Genomic DNA, 27644 nt, shown 5'->3' with positions numbered 1-27644 from the left:
CTTGGTGCTGAAGATATATAGAACTGCGGATAAGAAAACAAATGTGTCCTGGAGCTTTTCTTCCAGTGGGAGGGGACAACAATGCCTAACCAATCCTAGGCACTCACATTGTTGTTGGTGGGTGACTATATTTGCCTTTTGCTTTATCCTCTTTTAAGATCAATAAGTGCCTACGGACACCTGCAGTAACAGTTCTTTTAAAAATCAAGGCCCTGAAGTTCTGAATTTAAGTGGTTGACAATAAAGAGATCATTTAAAAATTGGGAGAGATCGCTATTACCTTTTAAAACACATTTCCGAAGCTGCCTGCTGCACGTGGGACTCATTGATGCACGGAATGCAATGCCTACATCTTCGTGTCTTACTAGGTCAGTTCTTCCTTCACTGAGATCCCGTTGCTCCTGCCGAGCTCCTAATTTTTCAAGACTGAGATGTCAGCCTGAGAAGACATGGCTTTGTTCTCCCACCCCCCCACCGCCAGCTGCAGCACTCTGGCTAGAAAACCTGTTGTGGTGTTCAGGCAGCGCTTTGGGCATATCTCTGTTTTTGGACAGCTGATGGACAGGAGTGAAGTTATCTGCCTGTGTATTCACGCCCTCATTTTCCTTTCCCTAAACCAGGTGACCCTCCCTCTGTCTGCTAGAGACCCTGCTGTCTGAACTGAAACACTGCTTCCAAATTCCCCACGGGAAGGGAAACCTTACAGAGGCGTCCAAGTCTGAAAACATTCATTCTTACTTCGTTAAGAATGTTTAAAGGTCAATTTTAAGAGCGGAAGCTGAGTGTCTGCGTTTTAGGGCTCTCAAAACCCTCCTCAAGCAGCGTTAAATGCACTTTTTAGCTGCTGTATTCTATGGGAGAAATTCTATGCAGGAAAAAGAATCCGTGGGGACTGTGTCTAGATACGCCCATCCTAATACTTGACCTGCGTCATCTGCCTCCTTCTATTTACCCCCGAGGAAGCAGTAGACAGGGTGTGTGTGGTATCCTGGCTACTGTCTATGTCTTTAAAAGTAAGGGAAAGGCACTGGCTTCAGATATGCATTCAAGAGCCTTTCTGTACCGTACTCACACCTGCTTCATCTAGCCTAGGACTCCATGGAGTAGTAGCCCATCTTACTGACATCTCCAGGAGTTAGCTTAGTGCCCAGAGTATGGTAGATGTTTATAAATGTTTTCTGAACTGAGCTAAAGTGATTTTAATGGGATTTATTATTCTGTTGGCACAAGAACCTTTTGTGTGTGTGTGTGTGTGTGTGTGTGTGTGTGTGTGCACCTTTGAACACTTTTCCCTAAATAATAGAATGAAGGGAAGCTATGAGAGTCTGATCTGACCTTGGCTGTATTGTTTAAAGTCTTCACACTTTGATTTTTCATACAGTCAAAACCGGTTTGGCTCAATGGATAGAGCGTCAGCTTGGGGACTGAAAGGTCCCGGGTTCGATTCTGGTCAAGGGCATGTACCTTGGTTGCAGGCATATCCCCAGTAGGGGGTGTGCAAGAGGCAGCTGACCGATGACTCTCTTTCATCGATGTTTCTAACTCTCTATCTCTCTCCCTTCCTCTCTGTGCAAAATCAATAAAATATATATTTTAAAAAATTTATTTTTCATACAAACAACAGAGACGATATGCAGCCTATCTTTCCATGTTGGATAAACTGGCACAGACCAGACCACATGCCTGGGGAGAACTTATCTCCGGCTCTGAACTATAAACTATATTGCAAGTACTGTCTTAACCCATTAAATCATATTTGTTGAGCAAAACAATTTAGATAAGAATTTTAATTGAAAATTAAAATCAAACTGATCTGAAAAACTATATGTATAGCCATTAAGTGCCTCCCTCTTACTGATAACTGTTGGAAGAACTAAAGAAATATTTTCAGGTATGTTAAACCAATGTGTAGTAATTAAAAAAACTTACATTTCAAAATACATATACTGAAAGCAAAATTATATTAGGTAGATCAAACATATATCAAAGTTACAATTAAGAGCTATGTTAGTTTTTTCCATATGAAATGTACATAATTTATTCTTGAGAAGATATCTCTATAATGATTATGATATAAATACCCAAACATTTTAATTATAAGCTACAATGATTTTGTTTTCACTATTAATGTCATTTTTTCTCTCCTAGGAACTCTGTAAAGAAATTAAACAAAATAGCCGAAACCGGTGTGGCTCAGTGGATAGAGCGTCGGCCTGCGGACTGAAGGGTCCCGGGTTCGATTCCGGTCAAGGGCATGTACCTTGGTTGCGGGCACATCCCCAGTCGGGGGTGTGCAGGAGGCGGCTGATCGATGATTCTCTCTCATCAACATCTCTAACTCTCTATCCCTCTCTCTTCCTCTCTGTAAAAAAATCAATAAAATATATTAAAAAAAAAAGAAATTAAACAAAATAAATTGCATATTTGACTGTGGCCATTCCCTTTGCAAATTATTTTTTATATCCAAATATATTTAAAATATTTTAAAAAATACTAAACTTCTAGATTTTGATACTGGTTCATTTCTTGTTTAATTTTTTTTTTTCTCATAATATTCCACAGCCTGGTGTTGACTTCCATCCTATAAACCTAATACTATTTTATTTATGCTTTTCATATGAGAAGAACTGAGTATAGTTTTGCTCTTTGGCAATCTATTTTTTTCTAGTGTCTCTAACATATGGCATTTATAAATGAAATTTTAAAAGCATTCAGTTACCTAAGGGGAAATGCTGCTATGCTTTGGTCTGTTTTCATTTCAATGTTAGATCAATTCCATGCGGACCAACTTTGTTACAAGACATTCCTTGAGAATCTCTTCAGCCTTCTACATCACCTATGGATCACTGAAATACCTTGTTTTCTAAGCTTTAATGTTTTAGGTCATTAATGATATTGCTCAAGTGTAATTCCTTTTCAAATTAAATTTCTAATATGAATTTCAAATGGATCTTCAATTGATCACAAAATTCCTATTGCTGTAGCATCTTTGGACTTCCAGGTATATCATTTTCCTTCATTCTTTATGAGGACAGATTCTGTATAAGCTGAGTCAGTCATCACTTTTGAACAGTTAAAAGGAGCACTGTGCGGCTAATATTACTAGGAACAAGTTTTTGTGCAGACACATGTTCCAGGCAGTTGAGAAGACCGGACGGGGATAGAACTTGGCACTACAAGGCACATTTAGTGATTGTTGAAGGGAAACACCACCAAGAACTTGAGAATGAAATGAAGACACACCCCTTAACAATGATGATGGCAGCCTCATGTATATATCGAGTCTGTAATATTCTTAACCTTTAAAATGTGAATTAAAAAAACAATCTCAGTGTCTTCTACAGAAGCAAAGTGTGTGAAATGCAAAAGATTATTTTTTGACACCAAACACAAAGCAAACTATACTTGAACCTATTATTATTTATGCACTAGTGGCCTGGTGCATGAAATTTGTGCACAGAGGGGGTTGTTCCTTCAGCCCAGCCTGCACCCTCTCCAATTGGGGACCCCTTGAGGGATGTCTGGCAGTTGGACATCCCTCTCACAACCTGGGATTGCTGGTTCCTAACTGCTCATCTGCCTGCCTGCCTGATTGCCCCTAACTGCCCTCCCCTGATGGCCTGATCTTACCCCCAACTGCTCTCCCTTGTTGGCCTGATCTCACACCCCAACTGCCTCTGCTTGCCTGATCACCGCTAACTGCCCTACCCTGCCTGCCTGATCTCACCCCCTACCACCCTTCCCTGTTGGCCTGATTGCCTCTGCCTGTCTGATAACCCATAACTGCCCACCACTGCCAGCCTGACCTTGCCCCCAACTGCCCTCCCCTGCAGGACAATTTGGTTCTGACTGGTTGGTTTCTATGCCAGTCAGTGTCAAAAGCCCCATCTCCTAGGCAGCCATTGGCTCCTCACAATTAACCCAGATTTGGTTCTGATTGGTTGGTTTCTATGCCAGTCAGAGTCTCTGGGCCTATCTCTGGGCCTGATCAGAGAGGTGGGGCTGATCAGCAGCCCCCAGGGAGACCCGAAGAGAAATAAAGAGGCAACAGTTGATCAACAGCAGCCAAGGAGGCTGCAGATCAGACCCTACCTCTCTCTCCAAGCCTCTCTCCGGATCTGATACGCAACCTCCTTGGCAGTCAGTGCTGGGTTGCTGCACCATAACCAGCAGCAGTCACTGCTGGATTACCACAGCAACCCAGTACTGACTGTAGGACTGACTTCCGGTGTTCAGTAGAGCCTTTGGTCAGTCATTATGGACTCTGGGTTTTTATATTATACTTTTATTTTATATTTTATAATATAGAAATTAAAGAGAAAATATGTGTGTGTATATATATATATATATATATATATACTGTAGAAAATCCCTTAAATTGGCCACTGTCATTGATTTGAAAGGCAGCACTGTAATTCATAATTTAGCTACATTACTATTTTTTGTTGGCTCAAACCAAACTGCCTCAGATATATCCCATATTAAATGAGACAACTTAGGGGAAAAACAAAACAAAACAGCACACCCCTTAGACATGATCAGCAAGAAGGCCATCTGGCTGGAAGCTCCCTCAGCACTTTTGGGTGGAACAGTAGAGCTCATCATCCAGCCGGTGGGCGGGAACACTCACAGAGGCCACAGGATCTGCTGACACAGACACTGGGTGATAATAAATAGGGTAGAATGCGGTCAAGGTGAAGAGGATTTTACAAAAGACAGCCAAATTTCCTTGGGGTAGAAAGGCATGCAAATGATCAAGCCACATAAAAAGTGAATGGAAATATGTGATTCCACATGCAGTGATCATAATGTCAACTTGCCTTTTGAGGGCTTAAGATTTCTCACCATCTTTGTATCTCAAAGAACCTCTTTTGGTACATCAAAGCATGAAATTTGAAGTGTTAGTAGTAATATGATAATTCTACTGTACCTCGCAAACCTGGAGTGAGGCCTCCAGGAACTGCCACATATTTCAATGTATAGCATTAGATCTAATCCTTTTACCTGGTAGTTCCCTGGCTTGAGCCAGAAAGGTGAAAAGTAATGTTAGAACAGTGCACAGGGTGTTAAGGTTCTATTAGGGATGCTTCATAATTTTTTCTAAATTCTTTGTGCCTGACAGGACAGTTTAAAACTGGCAAGAGAGCTAGAGATGACATGCCATTTTTGCAGCATGGGAGAAAATAACTAAGCTCATAGATCACCTGCTACCTGGTGTCTAAAGTTGAGGATGGGCAATACATGTGCCTCTAGGGGCTGATGAAGCTATGGATAATTTCCAGATAAAGCTTGGTATAAGGTTTGTCCCAGAACCTTGGCGCTGAATCACCAAAGCGTGACACACACCGATGGGCATTGGCTTCTATAATAGTAACAGATGTCTCTCTGACAGGTTAGCTAGAGAAAACAGTTTGTATAGTAAACGGATGCAAAAAGGGAGATGGAATAAAGAAATTTGGAGAAGTGCCCACCCAGCCAGTGGTTCTTAGTAATGCAGGTGGAAGGAAAGAATGGTTTATCTTCTCTCAGATTTTGTTAGACAGTTTTGCATTTTGAAAAGCTAACAGCATTGCATAGCTGTGTGAGGGTGATAGAAATAAATTCTGCATTTTCCCCTCTACTTGCAGAAACAGAAAGTCTCCTTGTGTGACTCAGGCTGCCTCGATCATCCATCAATGTTGCTGTCCACTCAGTTTTAAATAGGAGTGCTTCCGAAGAAGCGGCCTATTCTTCAAATTGACACTTAGGACTGTTAAGAATACCACAATGACTTCACTTAGTAATTTTTATTTATTTATTTTTTTGGTGTTGCTTCTTTTGGCTAGTAAAGTCACCCTGAGCAACAATGAAATTAAAGACATTCATTTATAGAATGTGCTTCTGAAAGCTTAAATTTCACTTGATCTGGTTAGAATATTAACTTCTGTTTTTTAAGTCACGTCAATAGAAATAAGAGAGCAGAATTTGATTTGTTGGAGTTGTAATGAGCCAGGGGAATGATTGAGTCTAAAAGTTTCTCAGTTAAAAACAAAACAAAAACAAACAAACAAACAAACAAAAAGCAAGGCTGGAAGAGGTAGAACTTCATGGCCACAGGCAATTTAGGTAAGGGCCCTTCAGTCCACCATCCAACTGGCTTATGCTGCAAGAACACTGCAGGAGCAGTAGGACACACACACCCTGTCTCAGAACACTTGGAATATTTAAGCACGCATGTTACTTGCCATATATATATGGCTGCAATTAGGGTTATGTTACACCTGTACTAGATGAGTTCATAGAAAATAAAAACCATTGAGGATTTGAGCAGTCATGAAAAAATTCCTCAGAAGCCTGAGATATAATAAAAACTATTAACCATGGTTAAGATTCTACCCTCAGTAGCCTTTTATAGTTGCAGCTCATTAGACTGGAAGCCTATAACTATTTCTAGATCCATATGTCATCATATGAAGGAATTAACATCTTAATAGTCTTCCATGCCTTTTACAACTTCTTGGTCTTTATCAATTCAATTTAATGATACTGCAAAGTTTTAGTTTTTTGTATCCCAAAATGCTTACTTAGTTTTAGTCAGATTTTATCTTTAGAATGGAGGCAGAACACTTTAAATGCTTTCATCTACTTCTGTGTGGCCAGAAATAATTAATTCCCACATTTAATTGTAGACAAGTTAGTCCTAAGCCCAAATTCCCTTTGACTCAAGAATTCAAACATTAATTATTCAACTTTCCTAGCATAATCTTCATGTCACTACCTATTCTTTATGTAGATACTAGAGGCCCAGTGCACAAAATTCATGCATGGGGGTGTGTCCCTTTCCAAATCAGGGACCCCTTGGGGGATGTCCAATTGTTGGTTTAGGCCCAATCCCTGTGGAATGGCAGTCATACATCCCTCTCACAATCCGGGATTGCTGGCCCCTAACTGCTCACCTGCCTGCCTGCCTGATCTCCTCTAACCCCTTTGCCTGCCTGCCTGATCACCCCTAAATGCTCCCCTGCTGGCCTGATTTCCCCTAACTGCCTTTGCCTGCTAGCCTTATCTCCCCCTAATTGCTCCCCTACTGGCCTGATCACCCCCTAACTACTCCACTGATGGCCTGATCACCCCCTAACTACTCTGCCAGCCTGATGAGCCCTAACTGCTCTCCCCTGCTGGCCCGATAACCCCTAATTGCCTCTGCCTCGGCCCTGCCACTGAGGCTTTGTCCGGAAGGACATCTGAAGATGTCTAGTCTAATTAGCACATTACCCTTTTATTAGTATAGATATTGTTGTCAGACTATGAGACTTTTCAAGATCTTTGTTCTTATTTTAGTATGTGATTTCTAGTTTTTAACCCAACCAGTTCTGGAGATTCTGACAAACAGTAGAAGTCTTTATTTTCCTACCATTTATTTGCATGGATATTTGCAGCTGCTATGGAAAGTAATTGGGATGTTGCAAAATATCTTAATTCTATTAATTTTAGGACCTTCACATAGAGTTTAATGAGTTGGTTTAGTAGATTTTAATGTCATTTTACTTTTATTATTTTTAATTTTATTATTTTATTTTTTTATTTAGAGAGGAAAGGAGAGAGAGAAAGGAGAGAGAGAGAGAGAGAGAGAGAGAGAGAGAGAGAGAGAGAGAGAGAGAGAGAGGAGAGGAGAGGAGAGGAGAGGAGAGGAGAGGAGAGGAGAGGAGAGGAGAGGAGAGGAGAGGAGAGGAGAGGAGAGGAGAGGAGAGGAGAGGAGAGAAGAGAAGAGAAGAGAAGAGAAGAGAAGAGAAGAGAAGAGAAGAGAAGAGAAGAGAAGAGAAGAGAAGAGAAGAGGAGAGGAGATAGAAATCAATTGGTTGCCTCCTGCATGCACTCAGACTGAGGGATCAAACTAACAACCAGGGTATGTGATCTGACTGGGAATTGAATCTGCCACCTTTCAGTGTTTGGGATGATGCTCCAACCAACCAAGCCATACCAGCAAGGCCCAATGTCATTTTTAAATATAACATATTGCAATACATAAAATGATAGTTTTGGCAGGTAGTCAGTCAATTTAAATTTTTAAATCAAACATCATTTTATTTTGGCGATAATACTTAGCATTATGTTATTGATCAAACATGGACGAATTCTATGTGTTCTTCTTTCTTTGATTTGGGGGTAGTATTTCCTCCTTGTAGTTGAAAATCAGTCTACTCCAATTCGTTAAATAGAAACAAATCATAGTAAAGACATTCGGCTCAGTGCTAATGTAAATAAAACATAATAAAATTAAAAACCCCAAACTAGGGATACTGTCACAGGTCGGCGTTTTATTCTACAAATAATACTTAAGCAACATTTAAAAATATTAAACTTGCATGATATCAATAATACTTGCATAATTCTCCTAGTTTCATCACGTTTCCTGTTTCTATGTACAAAATTCTTCACCTTTTATAAACTGTCTTATGTTGTTTATATAATGGTTCCCTGGCCTTAGATTTCTCTAAACTCTGAGTGCAGGGACAATGTTTCCTGCTTTGTGTATACATCAGTCTAACACAGTACTACACAAACAATGGGGCTTTCTGTACTTTTAATTGGGAGAAAATAATCACCATTGCTCATTTACTATGGTGGCTCAAAGTTACAATATAAAGCTTTCTATAATCACCTGTTAATTACTTTGACTATGAGCTTATCACAGAGACCAGTGCCTTTACACCCAGAAAAATAGATTTTGAAAAGCGAGGAAATGGACTGAGGTCGGTATTCAATTAATTAATTGTCTTTGGCTTGTGTTAGAGTCTCTCTGCTCTTCACCAGAGGGGCAGGAATGGAAATCACTGTAATGTTTAAAACGTGCACTGAGGAAAAGCCTGCTTTCCAGCTCTGTTCTCTGAGAAGAAGCTGCAGAGACAGAAACAATGCCTCTGACTGTCCCCGCGGGGGTGAGTGTGGGCGCTGGCAGCTTTGTGGTTACCTCTGAAGTGGAGGCGATTTCTCTCTGCGTGAGGGGGTCCATTTCTCTTTTCTGAAAGCCCAAGATGCCCCATAGCGGCGTGTTTAAGTCCAATTCACAGTGGAATTGCTGGAGGTTCAATTAAAACCACTGTTTTGCAGATTGAAGATTCTAACAGAGCTACTCCTGCAGAGTAATAACAACATTACTTTTAAGCTTACCTTACAAAAAAAAAAAAGCAAAAGAAGCTCATTTAATAAATGACCTTGCCTGTGGGCAAGATTCTTTTACTCCTACTGAATTAGAAGAGAAAGGCTAGAGTATGCACTTTATTTTATTTATAGTTTAATCCTCAGAATTTAGCCCATGGGACATCAGCACATGACCATAGTTGGTTAAATGAATTAATGAATATTATGCTCCAATCTTGGATTCTGTTTAATGTATTTTTTTTTACTTAAAACTATCACATGAAGATACATACATTATAATAAATATAAAAGTTTCACAAATCAATAACATAACGACAAGTAAAATCTACATTGCTCAAATGGTTAGATTTTAATATTTGTTATAACGAATGAACCTAAAAGGAAACAATTTATTGTCTTACTCCCATCCTGACATGAGATGAAAGGTTATAATAAAAGCTTCAACCCAATAATGTGTCATAATGAGGGGATTTATGTTCCAAATCATTGTCAGAAATTGCTGGTGAATAGCAGACATTTGATTCCAGGCATCAGCAGCACCTTTATCCCTGTCAACACAGATCAGCGACAAGAGTTTTCTTTACTTTCAATTATTTTCTTTACTTTCAATTATCTGATTTAGCACCAGAGTAAAAACTGATAGCCGTTACGAGAGGTCAGCTACCAGATGTTAAATATGAAACAAATGACTTTTTGTTGACATATAACCTTAAAGATATGAGCATGACTTGAGTTATAATGTAAGTTTCTCATGGGAAGTTATCTATAATGTGAACAATACCTATAGTGTAAGATATTGCAAGCCTAGTTCATGCTTTGGGAATGTCTGATGTTGATTAGTCACAACTTTCCAAAAAGCAAGTTATGTCCCATTGGTTTTTAATAAATTAAATCAATCTCAGTTAACGTTCTATTTGCTTATCTTTTAAAAATTCTTTCTTTTTGAAATATTTTGCTTTTTCTCCATTTGATATGAGTAACATGTTTTATTGCCTTTCAGACTGATATGATAGATCTACCTAGTAACAATAATTAATATACATACTTTATATGTATACACAAAACACGTATTGGTGAATTTCACTTCACTTATTTCTCACCCAAATGAATACATTTTGAATTTGAAAATGAAGAAATTGAATCTTAGAGGGACTAGTCAATTTCCCTGATTACATGAGCCTTAGTATCTTGTAGTATGTAATAGCAAGAACATGGATTTTGGAGGCAAACTTGCCTGGGTTTGAATTCTGGCACATGGCTGTGTTGGGTTATTAAATTCATTGATTTACATAAAGCATTTAGACAGTAGCTAGAATATTAAGTATGGGATCAATACATGCTAGTTTTTAATCATTCTTTAGTTTTTCCCAACATATGGTATCCAGACTCATCGGGGGTGCCTGAGACTGCACATGACTGGACCCTACCCTATACCCACTGAATCAGAATAAAAATCTTCCCAATAAGTGATGCTGACCTTTTAAAAATGAGTTTTTCCTTACAAAAGAGATTATATTTGATTTTAACAAGTCTTTTTTTTTTTTTTTTAAATAACATAAGTCTTATTTATACCAGCAAAATGAGTATGGTTTGATCTTCAATTGCAAGAAACACTTATACTAGTAAAATTTAAAATTTGCATAACTTAACAACAGACAATTGATATTTTCTGTGCTATGGTAGAGAAGATGATTTGAACAAGAACAACAAAAATCATTTTAAGAAGCTCGAGACAATCCCCATTATTTACTAAAGAGCTCACACTCATTCAGTACATGCCGACTGATGTTCATATATGCCTAGTGCTGTGCTACTTACCAGGCTTACAAATATAAGTAAGATGAGCAGACTCCTGTACTCATGCCATGTAAACATGAAATGCTCATATTTAAGAATTAATATTGAATTAAATGTTTTATTAGTAAAATTTAATTTTAATAGCTATTGATCTAGCCTGTATGTAAATTATAGAAATGTTGAGATTCTACAGGAAATGCTTTAAAACCTCATTTAAATTAATCTTGATTACAAAACCATCAAATTGTTTTGCAATGAATTTTCTTAAACAACGTAGGGGTACTTTAATATCACTAATAATGACAACTATAGCTTACACTGTATTTATGATGACTCAGGCACTGCTCTAAGCATTTTTCATAGATGGACTCAATTAATCTTCCAAAACATAAGGAAGGTAGTATTATTGTTTCTATTTGTCATGTGAGGCTGAGGTACAGGAAGAGGAGAAGCCCAAGGTCAGACAGATATAGAAGGTAAAGTCAGGATGTAATCCTGGGAGACTTGCATTTAAGTCCACTGTGCTCTAATAGTTTTGTTACATCTAATCAGCATTTAAATGATTTATCTATTTCAATGTAGTTAGTGATGTGAAGTTAGATGCTGGTGTATTTTCTTCAATTAATTTTGTCTTCTGACTTTACACCTTGTAGTTTCAATTATGTAATAGACTGGTAAGATTTTTCAAACTTCACACACACACACACACACACACACACACACACAACTAGAAGCTGTTTTCTCTGTTCTTACTTCAAGGTCTGGCTTATTTTGAATAGCATAATTCAGAAAATATTTTAATACTATGCCAGAACAAAAGGTATACAATATATTTTGAAATTTTGACTATCAGGAAGAAACATATGGCTGAAAAAGGAGGTTTTGCAACATTTCTGATGAGCAGCTGTTCTAGTTGGTTGAATCCTTCCTTAGAGTGGCCGTTACTGAGTCTGTGTACTTCTGCACTGGCATTATGCTTCCTCTGAAAGGAATTCAGAATTATCCAAATGAATGGAAAGAGATCTGTCTGTGTGCAATTGGATAATTCCCAGTATAACAGCTGTGTGGGGCTGACTGAGAGTGACTCTGGAAACAAGATTGTGTGACTTTGTGTTTCTTTAATTTTGTATTTAAACTTTTCCAAGTGTTTGGGAATAGCATATATTTAATTGTTCATATTAGATCAACTCAAAATGCTTTGTAATCCACAACAATATTAAAACTAATATATATGGAAAAAAGATTATAAAATACATTTCTCCCTGTAATTTACTATTTATCTCCCCCCCACCCCCCTCCCCCCGGCAAGAGAGAAGTACATCATTATAAAGGTATCAGCATAAGATTTAATGTGAAAAGATCTCAATTTTAAACCAATTTCTAACTAATGTGAGCATAGACTTTATTCAGCAGCCTATGAGCCAGGTTTTGAGTTGCAAATTGATATTTACATTTATTATTTTACTCAGTCCTCAGCTCTACTTGACTAACAAGCCAGTAAGTACTAATGTCAGAACCCAAACCTGAGCCAGTTTTGTTTGAACCCTAAGCCCTTTGACTTTTCCATAGCACATTAGCTGTTACTCTGGGAATTATCCAGTTATGCATAGCTAGATCTCTTTCCATTCGTCCCTTTCCATAATTCTGAATTCATTTCAGAGGAAGCATAATGCCAGTGCAGAAGCACACAGACTCAGCAATGGTCACCCTTAGAAAGGATTCAGGAACCTAAACAGCTGCTCATCAGAAATGTTGCAATGCTTCCTTTTTCATCCATATGTTTCTTTCTGGCAAAATTTCAAAATATATTGGATGCCTTTTGTTAACAGCCACACCATGCGTGTATTAGAGGAGAAGTGGGAGTTCCTTGGTGTGATCTGAGAAAGACACAAAGACCTACCTACACTAGTGCTACATCCATGCCCTTTCTTCATTGGATTCAGTCTTCAAGTTAAATGAGTGTTTCTCAAACTTGAGAAATTACAAATTTGAAAAAGTACCTTCTGTCCTCCTCGACCTTACATTCTAATGTGAGAAACACCAGTTTTAAACTAAACCTTTACCTTTCTTTTTTTTTTTATTTATTTATTTATTTATTTATTTATTTATTTTTAATAAGTTTTTATTTTTCATATTATTACAAATGTTCCTTCCCCCCCCCCCCACCATTGCTCTCCTCCACCAGGTTCCCACCTCACCCTCTGCCCTTTCCCCTCTCCCCATTGTCCTCATCCATAGGTGCACAGTTTATGTTCAGTCTCTTCCCACGCCCCCCTCTCCCCTTTTCCCCAAGAATCGTCAGTTCACTCCCCTTCCATACCTCTGATTCTATTATATTCAACAGTTAATATTGTTCATCAGATTTTTTTAATTTCCTTGGTTTTTAGATTCACTTGTTGATAATTACGTATTTGTTGTTCATAATTTTTATCTTTGTTTACTTTCTCTTCTGAAAGAACCCCCTTCAGCAATTCATATAATTCTGGTTTGGTGGTGATGAACTCCTTTAGCTTTTTTTTATTAGTGAAGCTCTTTATCTGGCCTTCGATTCTGAGTGATAGCTTTGCTGGGTAGCTTATTTTTGGCTGTAGGTTCTTGCTATTCATCACCTTGAATATTTCTTGCCATTCCCTTCTGGCCTGCATGGTTTCTGTTGAGAAGTCAGCTGACAATCGTATAGGTGCTCCTTTATAAGTTACTACCTTCTTTGCTCTTGCTTCTTTTAGTATTCTCTCTTTATCTTTTGCTCTTGGAATTTTAATAATGATGTGTCTCGGTGTGGTCCTCTTTGGATTCCTTTTGTTTGGAGTTCTGTGCGCTTCCTGGACTTGTAAGTCAAATTCTTTCACCAGGTGGGGGAAGTTTTCTGTCACTATTTCTTTCAGTATGTTTTCGATATCTTGCTCTCTCTCATCTTCTGGAACCCCCATAATTCTGATGTTGGTTCGCTTGAAGTTGTCCCAGAGGTTTCTTACATTATCTTCAATTTTCTGGATTCTCTTGCCTTCTAGCTTCTGTGGAGGAGTGTCTTCTGGCTCTTTATGTTCCAAATCTTTGACTTGATTCTTGCGATCTTCCCTTCTGTTTTTAGGACTCTGTAGAATATTTTTTATTTCAGACAATGTATTCTTTATTTCTTGTTGATCCCTTATCATTTCTTGTTGACTCCTTATTAATTCTAGTTGATCTCTTTTCATATCCTCATAGGCCTTATCCATCTTTTCTAGGAAATTCTTGAAAAACCTTATAAGCGTAGATTTGAACTCTATATCCAGACGCTTTTTGTCCTCCATTTCTTTCGTTTGTGATCTATTTTGTTGTCGCATTTCGCAGTTACAGATGGGTCGGGGTTTCAGGGTGGAGCCTGCAGCTTTGGCTTCCGTCAGCCCCGCCGTATGCGGGTCCTTCAGTGCTCGCTGCCGGCGCCTCTGAGAGAAAGGTGCCCTCGATTTTCGCCTGCTGCCAAACAGTCTATGCTCTCCCCCAATGAGCCCGGTATTGGGGTTCAGTTCAGTTGGAAGTGGAGTTGGAGGTGGCGTTCACAGCAGTCTGGAGCCCCAGTCTCCTTCCCGTCAGGGCAATCCCGCGGCACAGCCGGCCAGCCCTTCTCTGGGGGCAGTGTGCGCGCCTCCGGGACCTCCTTTCTCCGCTACCCCGGGGTTCCGACTTACAGCCCAGCTCCCTATGGCTGAGCCTGGGTCCCCGGGGTCTGGCCCAGAACTGGGGTTCAGAGCAGTCAGGGGCCCAGCACAGTCGGAGTTTTCTCTCCTTCCCGCTTGGGAACGCCCGCCAGGCACTCGGCCTCCCTCCTCTCCGGCTCCGTCCTCTTCACGTGCGCCGCGTGTCTCCGTACCTTAGGCTTTTACAGCTCCTCCGTGCTTCCTTCTGGTTTTCTCCTTGCTTCTTGTTGTAGGATTTCCAGTCAGTCGACTTTCCTGTAGTTCTGGGTAATGTCCATTTTATATTTTAGTTGTATTTTATTAAAATTGTTGTGTGCGGCTGCGGCTAGTTGCCTACCCGAGCAGCCATCTTGGATTCTCTCCCTTTCTTTATAAAGTTTGACACCAACGTAATGGAGAATAAGAATTCACATGTTGATCGAAATACTGTAAATCACACACTACTTAATTATAAGTTGATATCTAAGGTTTTACTAATTTCTGTTATTATTATTGAAATAAAAGCTACATTTTATTTTATTTCATTTTTAATATTTTATTGATATTTTACAGAGAGGAAGGAAGAAGGATAGAGAGTTAGAAACATCGATGTGAGAGAAACATCGATCAGCTGCCTCTTGCACACCCCCCACTGGGGATGTGCTCGAAACCAAGGTACATGCCCTTGACTGGAATCGAACCTGGGACCTTTCAGTCCGCAGGTCTACCCACTGAGCCAAATCAGTTTTGGCTAAAAGCCATATTTTAAAAGTCACAAAACCTTGAGGACTTCTTAGTATAAAGACTTGAGAATATTTTAGTATGTAAACATTGGGATTTGGGATTTTGTTTCTAATAATTCTGTTAATATCAATACATATCTGAGTAGATTATATATTGAATTAGAACCATTCATTAAAAAGTTGGCACTGATTAATTTGCAAGATTAATTAGTAAATATCTAAGTGCTGCTGAGGTAATGAAGCATAGGCCAGATGAATTTCCCTGTGAAGCAGAAGTATAAACTATGCAGGTCAAGGGTTATGGATACAGGAACTGATAAGAGAATCCAGACCCAAATATATACTTCTTGTTACCTGATTACAGGTCTTCAATGGGGACAGTTTGCAAGTTTTCATCTTAGCATTTGGAAAACACAATAAATTTTCTATGTATTTTCTGCTTCACATTTGTTTATTTTATAACTAAAGGCCCAGAGCACAAAATTCGTGCACGGTAGGGTCCCTAGCAGCTGCCAGTTGCTGGCTGGGGCCTTTCTTTCCCAGCTGTCGGCTGCCAGCTAGGGCCTTCCTTCATTTCATACCACCTGCTAGTGCTCAGCGCACGTCATAGTGAGTGAGTGAACTCCAGGTCTATTGAATTCCTGAGGGGACACTTTGCATATTAGGCTTTTATATATATAGGTTAACAAGAGTGTACTGTCTCCTCTTTAAGCAAAATTCCTTTAAAAGCCTACTATTCTAGTGTTAAGTAAAGAACAAGCAAATCTGCAGGGAAGAAATAAATGCCTCCCTTTTTGTAGGATAGGGGAATGTTCTTTTTATTAGCATTCTTTCTAGGTTACCTGGGTATGCTTTGCCTTTGAGTTCACTAGAACTTTAAACTAAGCAGGAGGTGCACTGTGTATTGTTGCTCATTTGATTCTTGTGGGGATTATAAGTGATTTTTAAAAGAACAGTGAGCAAAGGTGAAGGGATTAAGCAAAAAAAAAAAAAAAAAAAAAAAAAAAAAGAAAGAAAGAAAGAAAATAAGACAATCCCATAGACAGACAAAAAGATAAATAAAAGAAATGTGAGTTGAATTAAACCTAAAAGGAAATAATATTAATGAAAAAAATAATTGTTTTTTGTCTCTAGGGATTAAAATGAATTCTTTTTTTTGTTTCATTTTGTTTTTTGTTATTCCTCATGGGAAGACGTTTTCCCCATTGATGTTTAGAGAAAGTGGAAGGGAGGGGAGGGAGGAAGGGGGAGAGAGAGAGAGAGAGAGAGAGAAACATCAATTTGAAAGAGATACATCAATTGGTTTCGTCCTGCACGTGCCCCAACTAGAGACATGAAATGAACTTGCAACCCAGGTATATGCCCTTGACCAAGAATAGAATTTGTGACCCTTTGGTGTGTGGGGCCACACTCTAACCATTGAGTAACACTGGCCAGGTCTAGGGACTAAACTAATTCTACATAGAGGCATTAACTTTTACTTTTCATGAACAACTAAATAGTCACCAATATAAAATAAAATTAATCCAGAAATCCGGGGGGGGGGGGGGGGGAAGGTATATAATTTGCTTTTCGAGAAAATTCATTTCTGATAAAAACAAAATGTAGACTCTAACTACTGGAAAAGAAAGAAACTGTAGTAAGTATGAATAAAGGAGATCAGCAACTAAGATGTCCCTTTTGCAATAAGAAGAGCATTGTGGGATGGCTTTGCAGGTTGTAATACAGACCCATAGAAGCTCCAAGGTAATAACATAATGATGAAAGGGGTCATGGCAGGGAACGGCGGCGGGGGGGAGGGGAGGAGGGGGGGAGACTGCAGAGCATTATGCTAAGTGGAATAAGCCAGTCGGAGAAAGATAAAGATCACATGATCTCACTCATTTATTTTGATCAACATAAACTGATAATCAAAAAAAGATCCAGAGACAGAGAAGCATTGATAAGACCATCAAACGTCAGAGGGAAGCCAGGGGAGGGTGGCGGTAAGGGGAAGAGATCCACCAAAGGACTTGTATGCATGCGTATAAGCATAACCAATGAACACAGATACCAGTGGGGTGAGGGCTTGAGCAAGGATGGGGGGAGGGGGTGAGAAAGGAATGGTGCGGGGGGGGGGGGGCAGTAAGGACACATATGTAATACCTATGTAATACCTTAATCAATAAAGAAGATAAAAAAATTCCTAAAACGAAATCAGTACAAAGATCAGCAGTTGTTAGCAATTTAAATATTCATTGAACATTGAAACTGTTTGAAAAATAAAATTATTTTCTTGTCCTTTATTATTTTAACTTAAATCAAACTGAATGGTTGCAGATTCCATGAATTAGATAATGCTGACATAAAGTATAGGTTAAACTTTCAGTTGCTATATGTAGTTGTGAAAAATAAAGGTGTGTCAAAGCAGTATCCTGTTCATCTTTTTTCATTTTATGCTGATCAAATCTGTAGAAATAGCATGCTTAAATTTTTAGAAGACCTGAAATAAATGCTAGTGTTTTTAACATGCTGAGCTCCTGCAGACTAAAGTGTATACTTTCCCATTACTGAATATGATTATTTATTTTTCTCATTATTTTATCCTATAAAACTTTAGTAGGAATTAACACATTTATTTGAAAATAATAACAAAAAAAAGACATTACTTCTAGTGAGGCTTTCAACTTTCAACAATAACAATTTTTGCCTTCAAGTTATATTACATTAAACTTGAAATATTTATAGTTTTGTCCTTTTTTGTATAAAATGCCTAAAAGTGAAATAAGATTCAAATATCTGTGTGTGACACATTGTGAGCTAACTTTATTTTATAGTAGAGTGGAAAACCAACGAATTGGTCTTCATGACTGTAGATCTTATTGACAGAAATAGATACAGTAGAGTTTGTGATGTGAATAATATCCTCATCCTACAAAATAGAAGTTATAAATAACACATTTATTAGATTATCAGATATGTTAGGTTCCTGAAATATTTCATGTTTCTGTTATTCAAATATATTGCTTTTCTTCAAACAACAGAGCCTCTGTCACACATCCTACCTAATAAAAGAGTAATATTCAAATTAACTATCACTCTGCTACACCAACAAGCCACACCCATCAGCCAATCAGAGCAAGTACGCAAATTAACCCCAACCAAGATGGCCACTGCCACAGAGAGCAGGAGGGAGGCTTGGGTTCCCCAGGCAATGGAGGAAGCCACACTTCTGCAGCCCTGGCCTGCCTTGGCCTCCACTCAAGACTACTACAAAGCTTTAATTATAGAAGGTAAACAAATCCAAAAAGAAATGGCTGCCAGCCATGGAGCGAGCAGGAGGTTTGGCTCTGCTCCAGGCTACAAAGTTTCAATTGTAGAAGGTAAATAAATTCCAGATACCAGGACCTCTGCTTGGGTTGCTGGGGGGCATGGCTGGCCTGCAATCTACCACAGGCCTCTCGCCCAGGATGCCCTACACCCAAGGGAACCCCCACCCTGATCTGGGACACCCTTCAGGGCAAACCAGCTGGCCCCCACGCATGTACCAGGCCTCTATCCTATCTAATACAAGAGTAATATGCAGATTGACCATCACTCCAACACACAAGATGGCTACCTGCATGTAATCAAAGATTCTGCCTTCATGTGGACACAAGATGGCCACCACAAGATGGCCAGCAGGGGAGGGCAGTTGGGAGGCATCAGGCCTGCAAGGGAGGGCAGTTGGGGGTGATCAAACCTGCAGGGGAGGGCAGTTAGGGGTGACCAGTCCAGCAGAGGAGGGAAGTTGGAGGCAAACAGGCTGGCAGGGGAGCAGTTAGACATCAATCAGGATGGCATGGGAATGCTTAGGGGGTGATCTGACTGGCAGGCAGAAGTGGTTAGGGGCAATCAGGCAGGCGAGCAGTTGGGAGCCAGCAGTCCTGGATTGTGAAAGGGACGTCTGACTGCCCATTTAGACCCAATCCCGGTGGGTCTAAACGGGCAGTTGGACTTCCCTTGAGGGGTTCCAGATTGGAGAGGGTGCAAGCTGGGCTGAGGGACACCTCTCCCCGCACCGCCTGTTCACAAATTTCATGCACCGGGCTTCTAGTCAATTATAAAGATACTAGAGGCCTGTTGCATGATATTTGCAAGAATAGGTCCCTGGCTTCACTTCCAGCTGCCCACCCCAGCTGCCCGGGAGCTGGCATGTCCCCGCTCCTGAGCCACCCAGAGCCAGCTAGTCCTCGCTTTTGTCTGGAGTATCACTCCAGTAGCTGCCTCCATCGCCCCCCTTCCCCTCATAGCAGGCTTCACACCATGCCTATGCAAATTAACCTCCATCTTGTTTTGTTAATTTGCATACTCACACTGCTTGGCTGTGGGCATAGTGAAGTTAAGTCAATTAGCATTTTTCTCTTTTATTAGTGTAGATTCTATGAACTTGAGATTTTTTCCCCTTGTTCTTGGTAGGTAGTAAAGTGTGGATAATAAAACTGTGGATAATAAAAGGTGAAAGGCTTTTGAAGCAAAGGGGACAACTACACACGAGGAGACCTTGTAACAGGGCAGATGAGAGGCACTTATCTCTTTGAGAACTAGCCAGTGCTCTCCAATGCACTTATTGGAATACTTTTACTCTTCTAAGCAATTCCTTGAGTCAGTTGATGACCCATCAAAAGCAGACATCCTAAAGCTTTCAAAAAAGTACTACTGAATTGAAAGGCGTAATCCATAAATGGGAGCTATTGAATATAAATGTGAATATTATTCTTCTATGAAAAGCTTACTATGGTCATATAAATGCAGTGTGAGCTGTAATCTATATACACTGCAACACTGATAGGGTTTTTATGTTTGATTGATACTCTTACATATCTTCCTTATATTTAGTGTTTTAAAGGTTTTACTGATATTCACTTAATAAAAGTGTAAAGTCATGTGTCAAACATTTTCAGACTTTTGTCTTTAGGAATTTTGGCATAGCATACAGTGATTTTCTTTTCCAGGAATAGATGTTGAAATAATGGTAGGTAACAACAAACGGAAGGCTTTTAAAGCCACGAGTGACAACTCCACAAGGAGAGCTCTGTCTCTAGCTGTTTGCATACAGGGACTTCCTCACCAAATCTGGGCCCCCATTGAATTCTACTTTCTAGAAATGTTGAATGAAAACTAAGTGGACCCAACTTATTTCACTCTGGCTTAGTCTGTGGAGCAACTGTCTTTGACTTGTCTTTGAAATAGGAGGAACTATGTTTAAAAACATAAATGAAGAAGAGGAGCATCCAGCCTGGCCTGGTGGATTTGAGTTCCTTATCCCTTTCCCTTCCTAAATCCTCTCTGTGCTCTGCTCTTTGGCACCTAGAAACACCTTTTCTGCTAACTGCAGTAGTTTTCCGTTACTTTCTAGTGAAGAGTTAGAAAAACGGAGAATTTTGGAATCATGTACATATTGGGTCGGCAGCTAAGTAATTGCGGGTTTCACACATATATGGCTTCAGTTGAATTTTTAGGTTTGCAGACGTAGTACAAATGTAAAACACATTTTGTTATTTGATAGTTGGCTATTCAGCTGTTAATCAGTAAAAAAAGTTTTTTGATCTGTTTTTTCGTTTGGCGTTCGTTGAAAAATGGAAAATCAAAAGGAACATTTTCGTCATATTTTGCTTTTTTATTTCTGCAAAGGGAAAAACGCATCGCAAGCTCATAAAAAGTTATGTGCTATTTGTGGTGACGAAGCCTTAAAAGAAAGGCAGTGTCAAAATTGGTTTGCCAAATTTCGTTCTGGTGATTTTTCACTCAAAGATGAAAAACGCTCTGGTTGTCCAGTTGAAGTTGATGACGCCCTAATCAAAGCAATAATCAATTCGGACTGTCACAGTACAACACGTGAGATTGCAGAGAAGCTTCATGTATCACATACATGCATTGAAAATCACTTAAAACAACTTGGCTATGTTCAAAAACTCGATACATGGGTTCCTCACGAACTGAAAGAATCACAGTTAACGCAACGCATTAGCAGCTGCGATTTGCTAAAGAAACGTAATGAAAATGATCCATTTTTAAAACGACTGATAACTGGCGATGAAAAATGGGTTGTTTACAACAATATCAAGCGGAAAAGATCGTGGAGCAGGCCAGGTGAACCAACTCAAACAACATCAAAAGCTGATATTCATCAAAAGAAGGTTTTGTTATCAGTTTGGTGGGATTACAAAGGAATTGTCTACTTTGAACTCTTACCACCCAACCGAACGATCAATTCTGATGTCTACATTGAACAACTAACGAAATTAAACAATGCAGTTGAAGAAAAGCGGCCCGAATTGACAAATCGAAAAGGTGTTGTATTCCATCATGACAATGCAAGGCCACACACATTTTTGGTCACTCGGCAAAAATTAATGGAGCTTGGTTGGGATGTTTTGCCACATCCACCATATAGTCCTGACCTTGCACCATCTGATTACTTTTTGTTTCCATCTTTACAAAACTCCTTGAATGGTAAAAATTTCAATAATGATGATGATGTCAAATCGTACATGATTCAGTTTTTTGCTAATAAAAACCAGAAGTTTTTTGAACGTGGGATTATGATGCTGCCTGAAAGATGGCAAAAGGTCATTGATCAAAATGGGCAATACATTACAGAATAAAGTTATTTAGTTCCATGAAAAAATTGTCTTTGATTTTCTTTAAAAAATCCGCAATTACTTAGTTGCCGACCCAATACATTTTCCTTTGATTAAAACAGTTGAAATGAATTGCTGCCACGTTAATATATAGAATGGGCTCGCTCTCAAGCCTTAGGTTTTCCAGGCCCTCCCCTCTCTCATGTCTCCACAAGCTTAGGCTTCAATGCAATGGTATTTGAATCATTATTTTTTTTAAAATTGCATAATGTGTTATTTTGGGCTCCATTAAAAACAACTTTGAAAGTTTTTTTTGAATAATCATTGATTAAAAATTATATCACATAAATATAGCTTTTATTTATATAAAATATATAAGACAAGATATACATATATTAAATAGAATGTTTCACCTTCATGGGGAGTGAAACACTCTAGTCCTCATTTGATTGCAATTATTGGGTTATTTCACAGATTATTCCATGAAAGTAAAAACTTCCAACTAATTGAAGCATATAACTAAGTGGCCATTTAAAAATGCCTATACTTTGAAAGAATATTGTCTTAAATTTATTATGTGCCACCTCTCTTTCTTTTAAAAAAATATTTTTTTCTCATAATAAAGGCAATCTATATTCACTGAAGAATAATTGTAAAATAAAGATTACTATTAAGAAAAAAGTGAAAATCACCTATAATTTTAATTTCAAAAACAAACACCTTTAATGATGTTGAGGACATGATTTTTATGTATAGCGTGCTGTATGGTTAGCTTATGTGTGTGTGAGTGTGTGTGTGTCTGTGTGTGTTTACATGCTCAGTGTTGGCTGGCACTAAGGACTCCAACTGTTTTGCCCTGATGAGACAGGGTACCATGGGAATGAAAGGCCAAGAGAACCCCTTGCTAAACTGTTGGTAGTAGAAAGTATTGGTATAGATATGTCCAACATATGATTTGAGATTAGAGTCACTTTGTAGGAGAAGGGGCAGTAATTATTGTTTTAAACCAGTGGTGCTCCATATTACCTCTCTGCATGACCCCAACCATTTAAGTTAGGGGTGTCGAACTCAATCAGAGAAGGGGCCAAAATCTAAAATCCAGCCTAAATCGCGGGCCGAATGGTTTACTGAACAGTCATAAACTGACAATGTCATAAACTGACAGCGGAGTGCAGTGATGACAGCGTGGTGCGGGCCACATTGCAAGGCCTGGCTGGCTGGATTTGGCCCGGGGGCCTTGTGTTTGACACATGTGATTTAAGTGATGTCTATTCACAAGTATTTTGTCAGAATGGAGTTTCATATCTGGCTATCTACCATGGTGGAGAAAGGATGGCATTTGGCATGCAGGAGCCAGAAAATTCTCAAGCTTCTGTTTTTGTTTTTGTGGTGGTGGTTTGTTTTTTAAAAAATATGTTTTCATTGATTTCAGAGAGGAAAAGAGAGGAAGAGAGAGATGGAAACACCAATGATGAAAGAGATCATATATTGGCTGCCTCCTGCATGCCCCCTACTGGGGGTTGACCATGCAACATGGGCATGTGCCCTTTGACCAGAATCAAACCCAGAGCCCTTCAATCTTCAGGCTGATGCTCTATCCGCTGAGCCAAACCAGCCAGGGCAAGGTTCTGGGTTTCTTAAAAAATCATTTTGACTTTCCAAAGCCAACGATATTTTATGTAGCCTTCTGGTACCAAAGAGAGTCTTGTTGACATCTGAGGTGTATATGCTGGTGAGTATCACTATGTGCCTGGCATTCTGCTGAACAGTTTACATGAATTATCTCACTGAATTTCCATAAAATATTTCTGAGGTTAGTGGTAGACCTCAAATTCAGATATATGCTATCTGGTTTAAAAATCTCTTTACCATCTATCAGTTACCTACTCATATATATGTATATACACATACACACATATACGAATATACATATATACATACTAGTGTCTCAGTGCACAAATTCATGCATGGGGTGGGTGTTCCTCAGACTGGCCTGCACCCTCTCCAATCTGGATCCTTCAGGAGACATCCATATCCCAATCTGCGACTGCTGGCTCCTAACTGCTCACCTGCCTGCCTGCCTTATCGCCCCTAAACACTCTGCCTTCCAGCCTGCTCTCCCCAATTGCCCACCCTGCTGGCCTTCTTTCCCCAACTGTCCCCCCTCTCTGGCCCTAACGTCTCCCACCAGCTTATTCGACTCATACTGCCTCCCTCTGCTGGCCTAATTACTCCCAACTGCCCCCTATGACCTTCCTGCTTGCCCCAAGTGCCCCCACATTCACCTGCTCACCCCAACTGGACCCCCTGCCAGCCTGATCACCCCCAACTGCCTTCCTGTCCTGGCCTGATTGCCCCTAACTGCCTCTGCCTTGGCCCCGCCACCATGGCTTTATATGGGAGGATTTCTGGAAGGACTCCTGGAAAGTCTCCTGGAGGGTAATTAGCATATTACCTTTTAATTAGTATAGATATACATATATACATATCCTACATAATAAAAGCCTAATATGCAAATTGTCCCCTTGGGTGATCATTCGACCTGGAGTGCAACCACTTGCTATGATGTGCACTGACCACAAGGGGGGGCGCAGATCAGGGCAGGCATCAGCAACAGGGTGCTGGTAGTGGGAAGCAGTGGAGGCTGCTGGCCCCGATGAGAGCGGGTTAGCAGCGGGGATGGTGGGGCAGGTGAGTGGGTGGCGCCAGATCAAGATGGGTGGGAACAGCAGGCCTGAATACCCTGCTTATCACCTCAAGGATGGCAGTCAGTGGTGGTGGGGCTGGGGCTGCCACCCAGCTCTCAGGAACAGAGGGAGCCTGGTGGGGGACCTGGCCCCGATCCATCACTCCACAGGCTGGATGGTGAGCAGGTGAGAAGGCAGTGCCAGGCCATGGCAGGGTACCAGGCAGGGCTACAGGGCTGCGAGGCTGAAGGCATGAGCTGAGACCTGATCCACCCAGGCTACCCTGGAGGACCCCACCTATGCACAAATTTGTGCACCAGGCCTTTAGTATACATATATACTATACTTATATACATATACATCTTTAGTATACATACATTGCAAGAATATACTGGATTTCCAATTTATTTTTCTTTACAAAAATTGAGACAAGTTGACAAATTCTTATTTTTTCTTGTTTTCAATATTTATTTGCAACATTTTTACAAAAGTAGAAAAATAAATATTAAGTCGGGTCTGAGTTTGACGAGTCACACACATAAATATATAAATAGCGGTTGGGTGACAATAAATTAAAAAGGGGGCTTGCATAAATAAAATCCATGATGCTGGCACAGGTGGCCTGCGGGTCTCAGGGTCAGGCACACAGCTCTCCAGCAGCGACACATTTCAGGTCCTGGGTGAGGAGGCGGAAGAGGTTGGATGTGACAAAGGCTTCAAGGCAGTCCTGGGATTCCTTCTTCTCTGCCTCCCGCAGGCGATGCAGCCACTGGTGGAGGTGGCCCCGGGGCCTGGGGCCTGCTGTGGCCTGAGCTGGGACACAGGCCTGAAGCTGGGAGTGGATGTGCTGCAGCGTGTGGAGGGGCTGGTCCAGGATGTCCCCCAGGTTCGAGTTCGTCACGGTCCCCAGGACCTTCAGTGTCAGGGCCAGCTCAGCCTCCAAGGCCACAGGGCGCTCCCACACCTGCAGCTGCCTCAGGTCCCGGGGCCTGAGGAGTGAGCGGGAGCTGCAGCGCCAGTTCTTGAGCTGGAGCGACTCTTCCAGGGCGTCCTTGGCCCTCTTGAAGGCCTTCATCTCTTGCGAGGACAGAGACTTGAAGTGGCCCAGGTGGCAGCCCCTGGTACCCAGGTGAGTCCTGGGGGGCGTAGGGGCAGGAACTGCTCCTGTCCTGGTCAGCACCGCGGCCATCAGCATCAGCACCAGCGTGCACCACACAGCCCAGTCCGGCTTCATCCTGGTCTCTGGCCTCTGCTCTCTGGTCTCTGTCAGCAGATGGGGGTCCAAGTGTCCACGCAGAGGCTGTCACCTGGGTGTCACCAGCCTTGTTTGGTGTCTCTGGTCTCAGTTTCCTCTTCTGTGTCTCAGGCTGCTGTTCTGTCTCTATGTCTGAACTTGCAGCTCTGCTGACACGGAATGCCACACTGGGCTCCATGGTGCAGCTTTTAGCTTGGACAGAGGGGCAATCCCAACTGATGTAGGAAAAGTGAAAACACACCTGCCACTAGGGGAGGCCCCAGGCTGGGAAAGGCCAGCCTGTGCAGGGCGGGGCCTGGAGCCAGTTGAGCAGCTAAAGCAAAAGAGAAACTGATACAGACTCTGATTCACATGCAGAAGGTGAGGTCATGAGAGGATTCTCAGATAAGGGCAGCCTCAGCCCCACAGAGGGAGGTCTCAGAGCCCTGCTGGGTAGTGGACATAGAGAACTGCCTTTTGTGGGATACCCCAGGGTAGGGAGAGGAGAAGAAAGACACCTCTAGGGGGGTTGCCACAAAGAACCTGGAACCTCCAAGAGGGAGGCTGTCAGGGGAGGGGAGAAGAGGAAGGCAGAAGGCTGCTGGGCGTGGGAGAGAGTCGGAAAGGCTACGCAGCCTGGAATGAAGAGAGGAGACCAGCTCTTCCTCTCTTCCCCACTCAGCAGGAAGAGAAAAAGAAGGGGAGGCGGGCAACTTGACAAACATCTTTAATATTTCAGATGCAGGAATATGAATCTCTGCTGGGAATTGAGGTGTAAGCCCAGGTCTTCCAGGGATCATGCCCAGAGGGTGACAAATGCTTTCATTCCTTCATCAAGTATAACTCACCTTTCCACGCCTACCTACTATGCATTAGGCACTGCTCAACATGCCAGGACTAGCATTGAAAACAAATCCCATTAAACAAAACTTGTTAGATAGTTTTAGTTAGAAAATTTGATTTCAGAGAGGAAGGGAGAGGGAGAGAGACATCAATGATGAGAGAGAATCATTGATTGGCTGTCTCCTGTGTGCCACCTACCGATTATCCAGCCTGCAACCTGGACCTGTGTCCTTGACCAGAATCAAATCTGGGAACCTTCAGTCTGCAGACCAAATCCGATAGGACAGAACTTTTTTTTTTTTTTTTCTAACATTTTTTAAATTATTAAAAAAAATAATCTTTATTGTTGAGAGTATTAGTGATGTCACTTTTCCCCTGCTTCTGTAACCCTCCCATTACCCAGTTCCTGATAAATTTGTGAGATTAATTAGCAAATATCTAGAGTGCTGTTGAGGTAATGAAGCATAGGCCAGATGAATTTCCCTGAAGAGCAGAAGTCTAGACTTTACAGGTCAAGGGTTATGGATACAGGAACTGATAAGAGAATTCAGACCCAGATACACTTTTTATTACCTAATTATGGAAGGTAATTTCTATAATCTAGATAGATATGTACTGTTATCACCATATATATGATTTATTATATATTATTGGACAGAGGGGTAATCCTGGCTGATGTAGGAAAAGTGAAAACACACCTGCCACTAGGGGAGGCCCCAGGCTCGGAAAGGCCAGCCTGTGAACGGCAGGGCCTGGAGCCAGTTGAGCAGCTAAAGTAAAAGATGTAATATATGTATATATACACACACATATTAACAAGAGTGTACTTTTTATCATCATTCTTTCTAGGTTACCTGGGTATGCTTTGCCTTTGAGTTCACTAGAATTTTAAAGTAAGCTGGAGTTACACTGTGTATTGTTGCTTATCTGATTCTTGT

General features: G+C 40.7%; 2 protein-coding genes across 7 annotated transcripts in view; both read right to left on the bottom strand.

Annotated features, from left to right (window-relative positions):
• Positions 1 to 27644, bottom strand: part of GRIA4 (glutamate ionotropic receptor AMPA type subunit 4) — a 391466-nt gene that overhangs the window by 186813 nt on the left and 177009 nt on the right. The window lies entirely within an intron of this gene.
• Positions 24536 to 27253, bottom strand: LOC311628195 (interferon lambda-3-like). The gene has a single exon (XM_084895168.1). The coding sequence runs from the start codon at positions 25861 to 25863 to the stop codon at positions 25267 to 25269; it is 597 nt and encodes a 198-aa protein (XP_084751294.1). The 5' UTR covers positions 25864 to 27253; the 3' UTR covers positions 24536 to 25266.

This window comes from Pipistrellus hanaki, assembly GCF_964339955.1.
Source record: "Pipistrellus hanaki genome assembly, chromosome: 9".
Lineage (NCBI taxonomy): Eukaryota > Metazoa > Chordata > Mammalia > Chiroptera > Vespertilionidae > Pipistrellus > Pipistrellus hanaki.
Note: the sequence above shows the minus strand (reverse complement) of the source record. Positions and strands in the feature narration are given on the sequence as shown.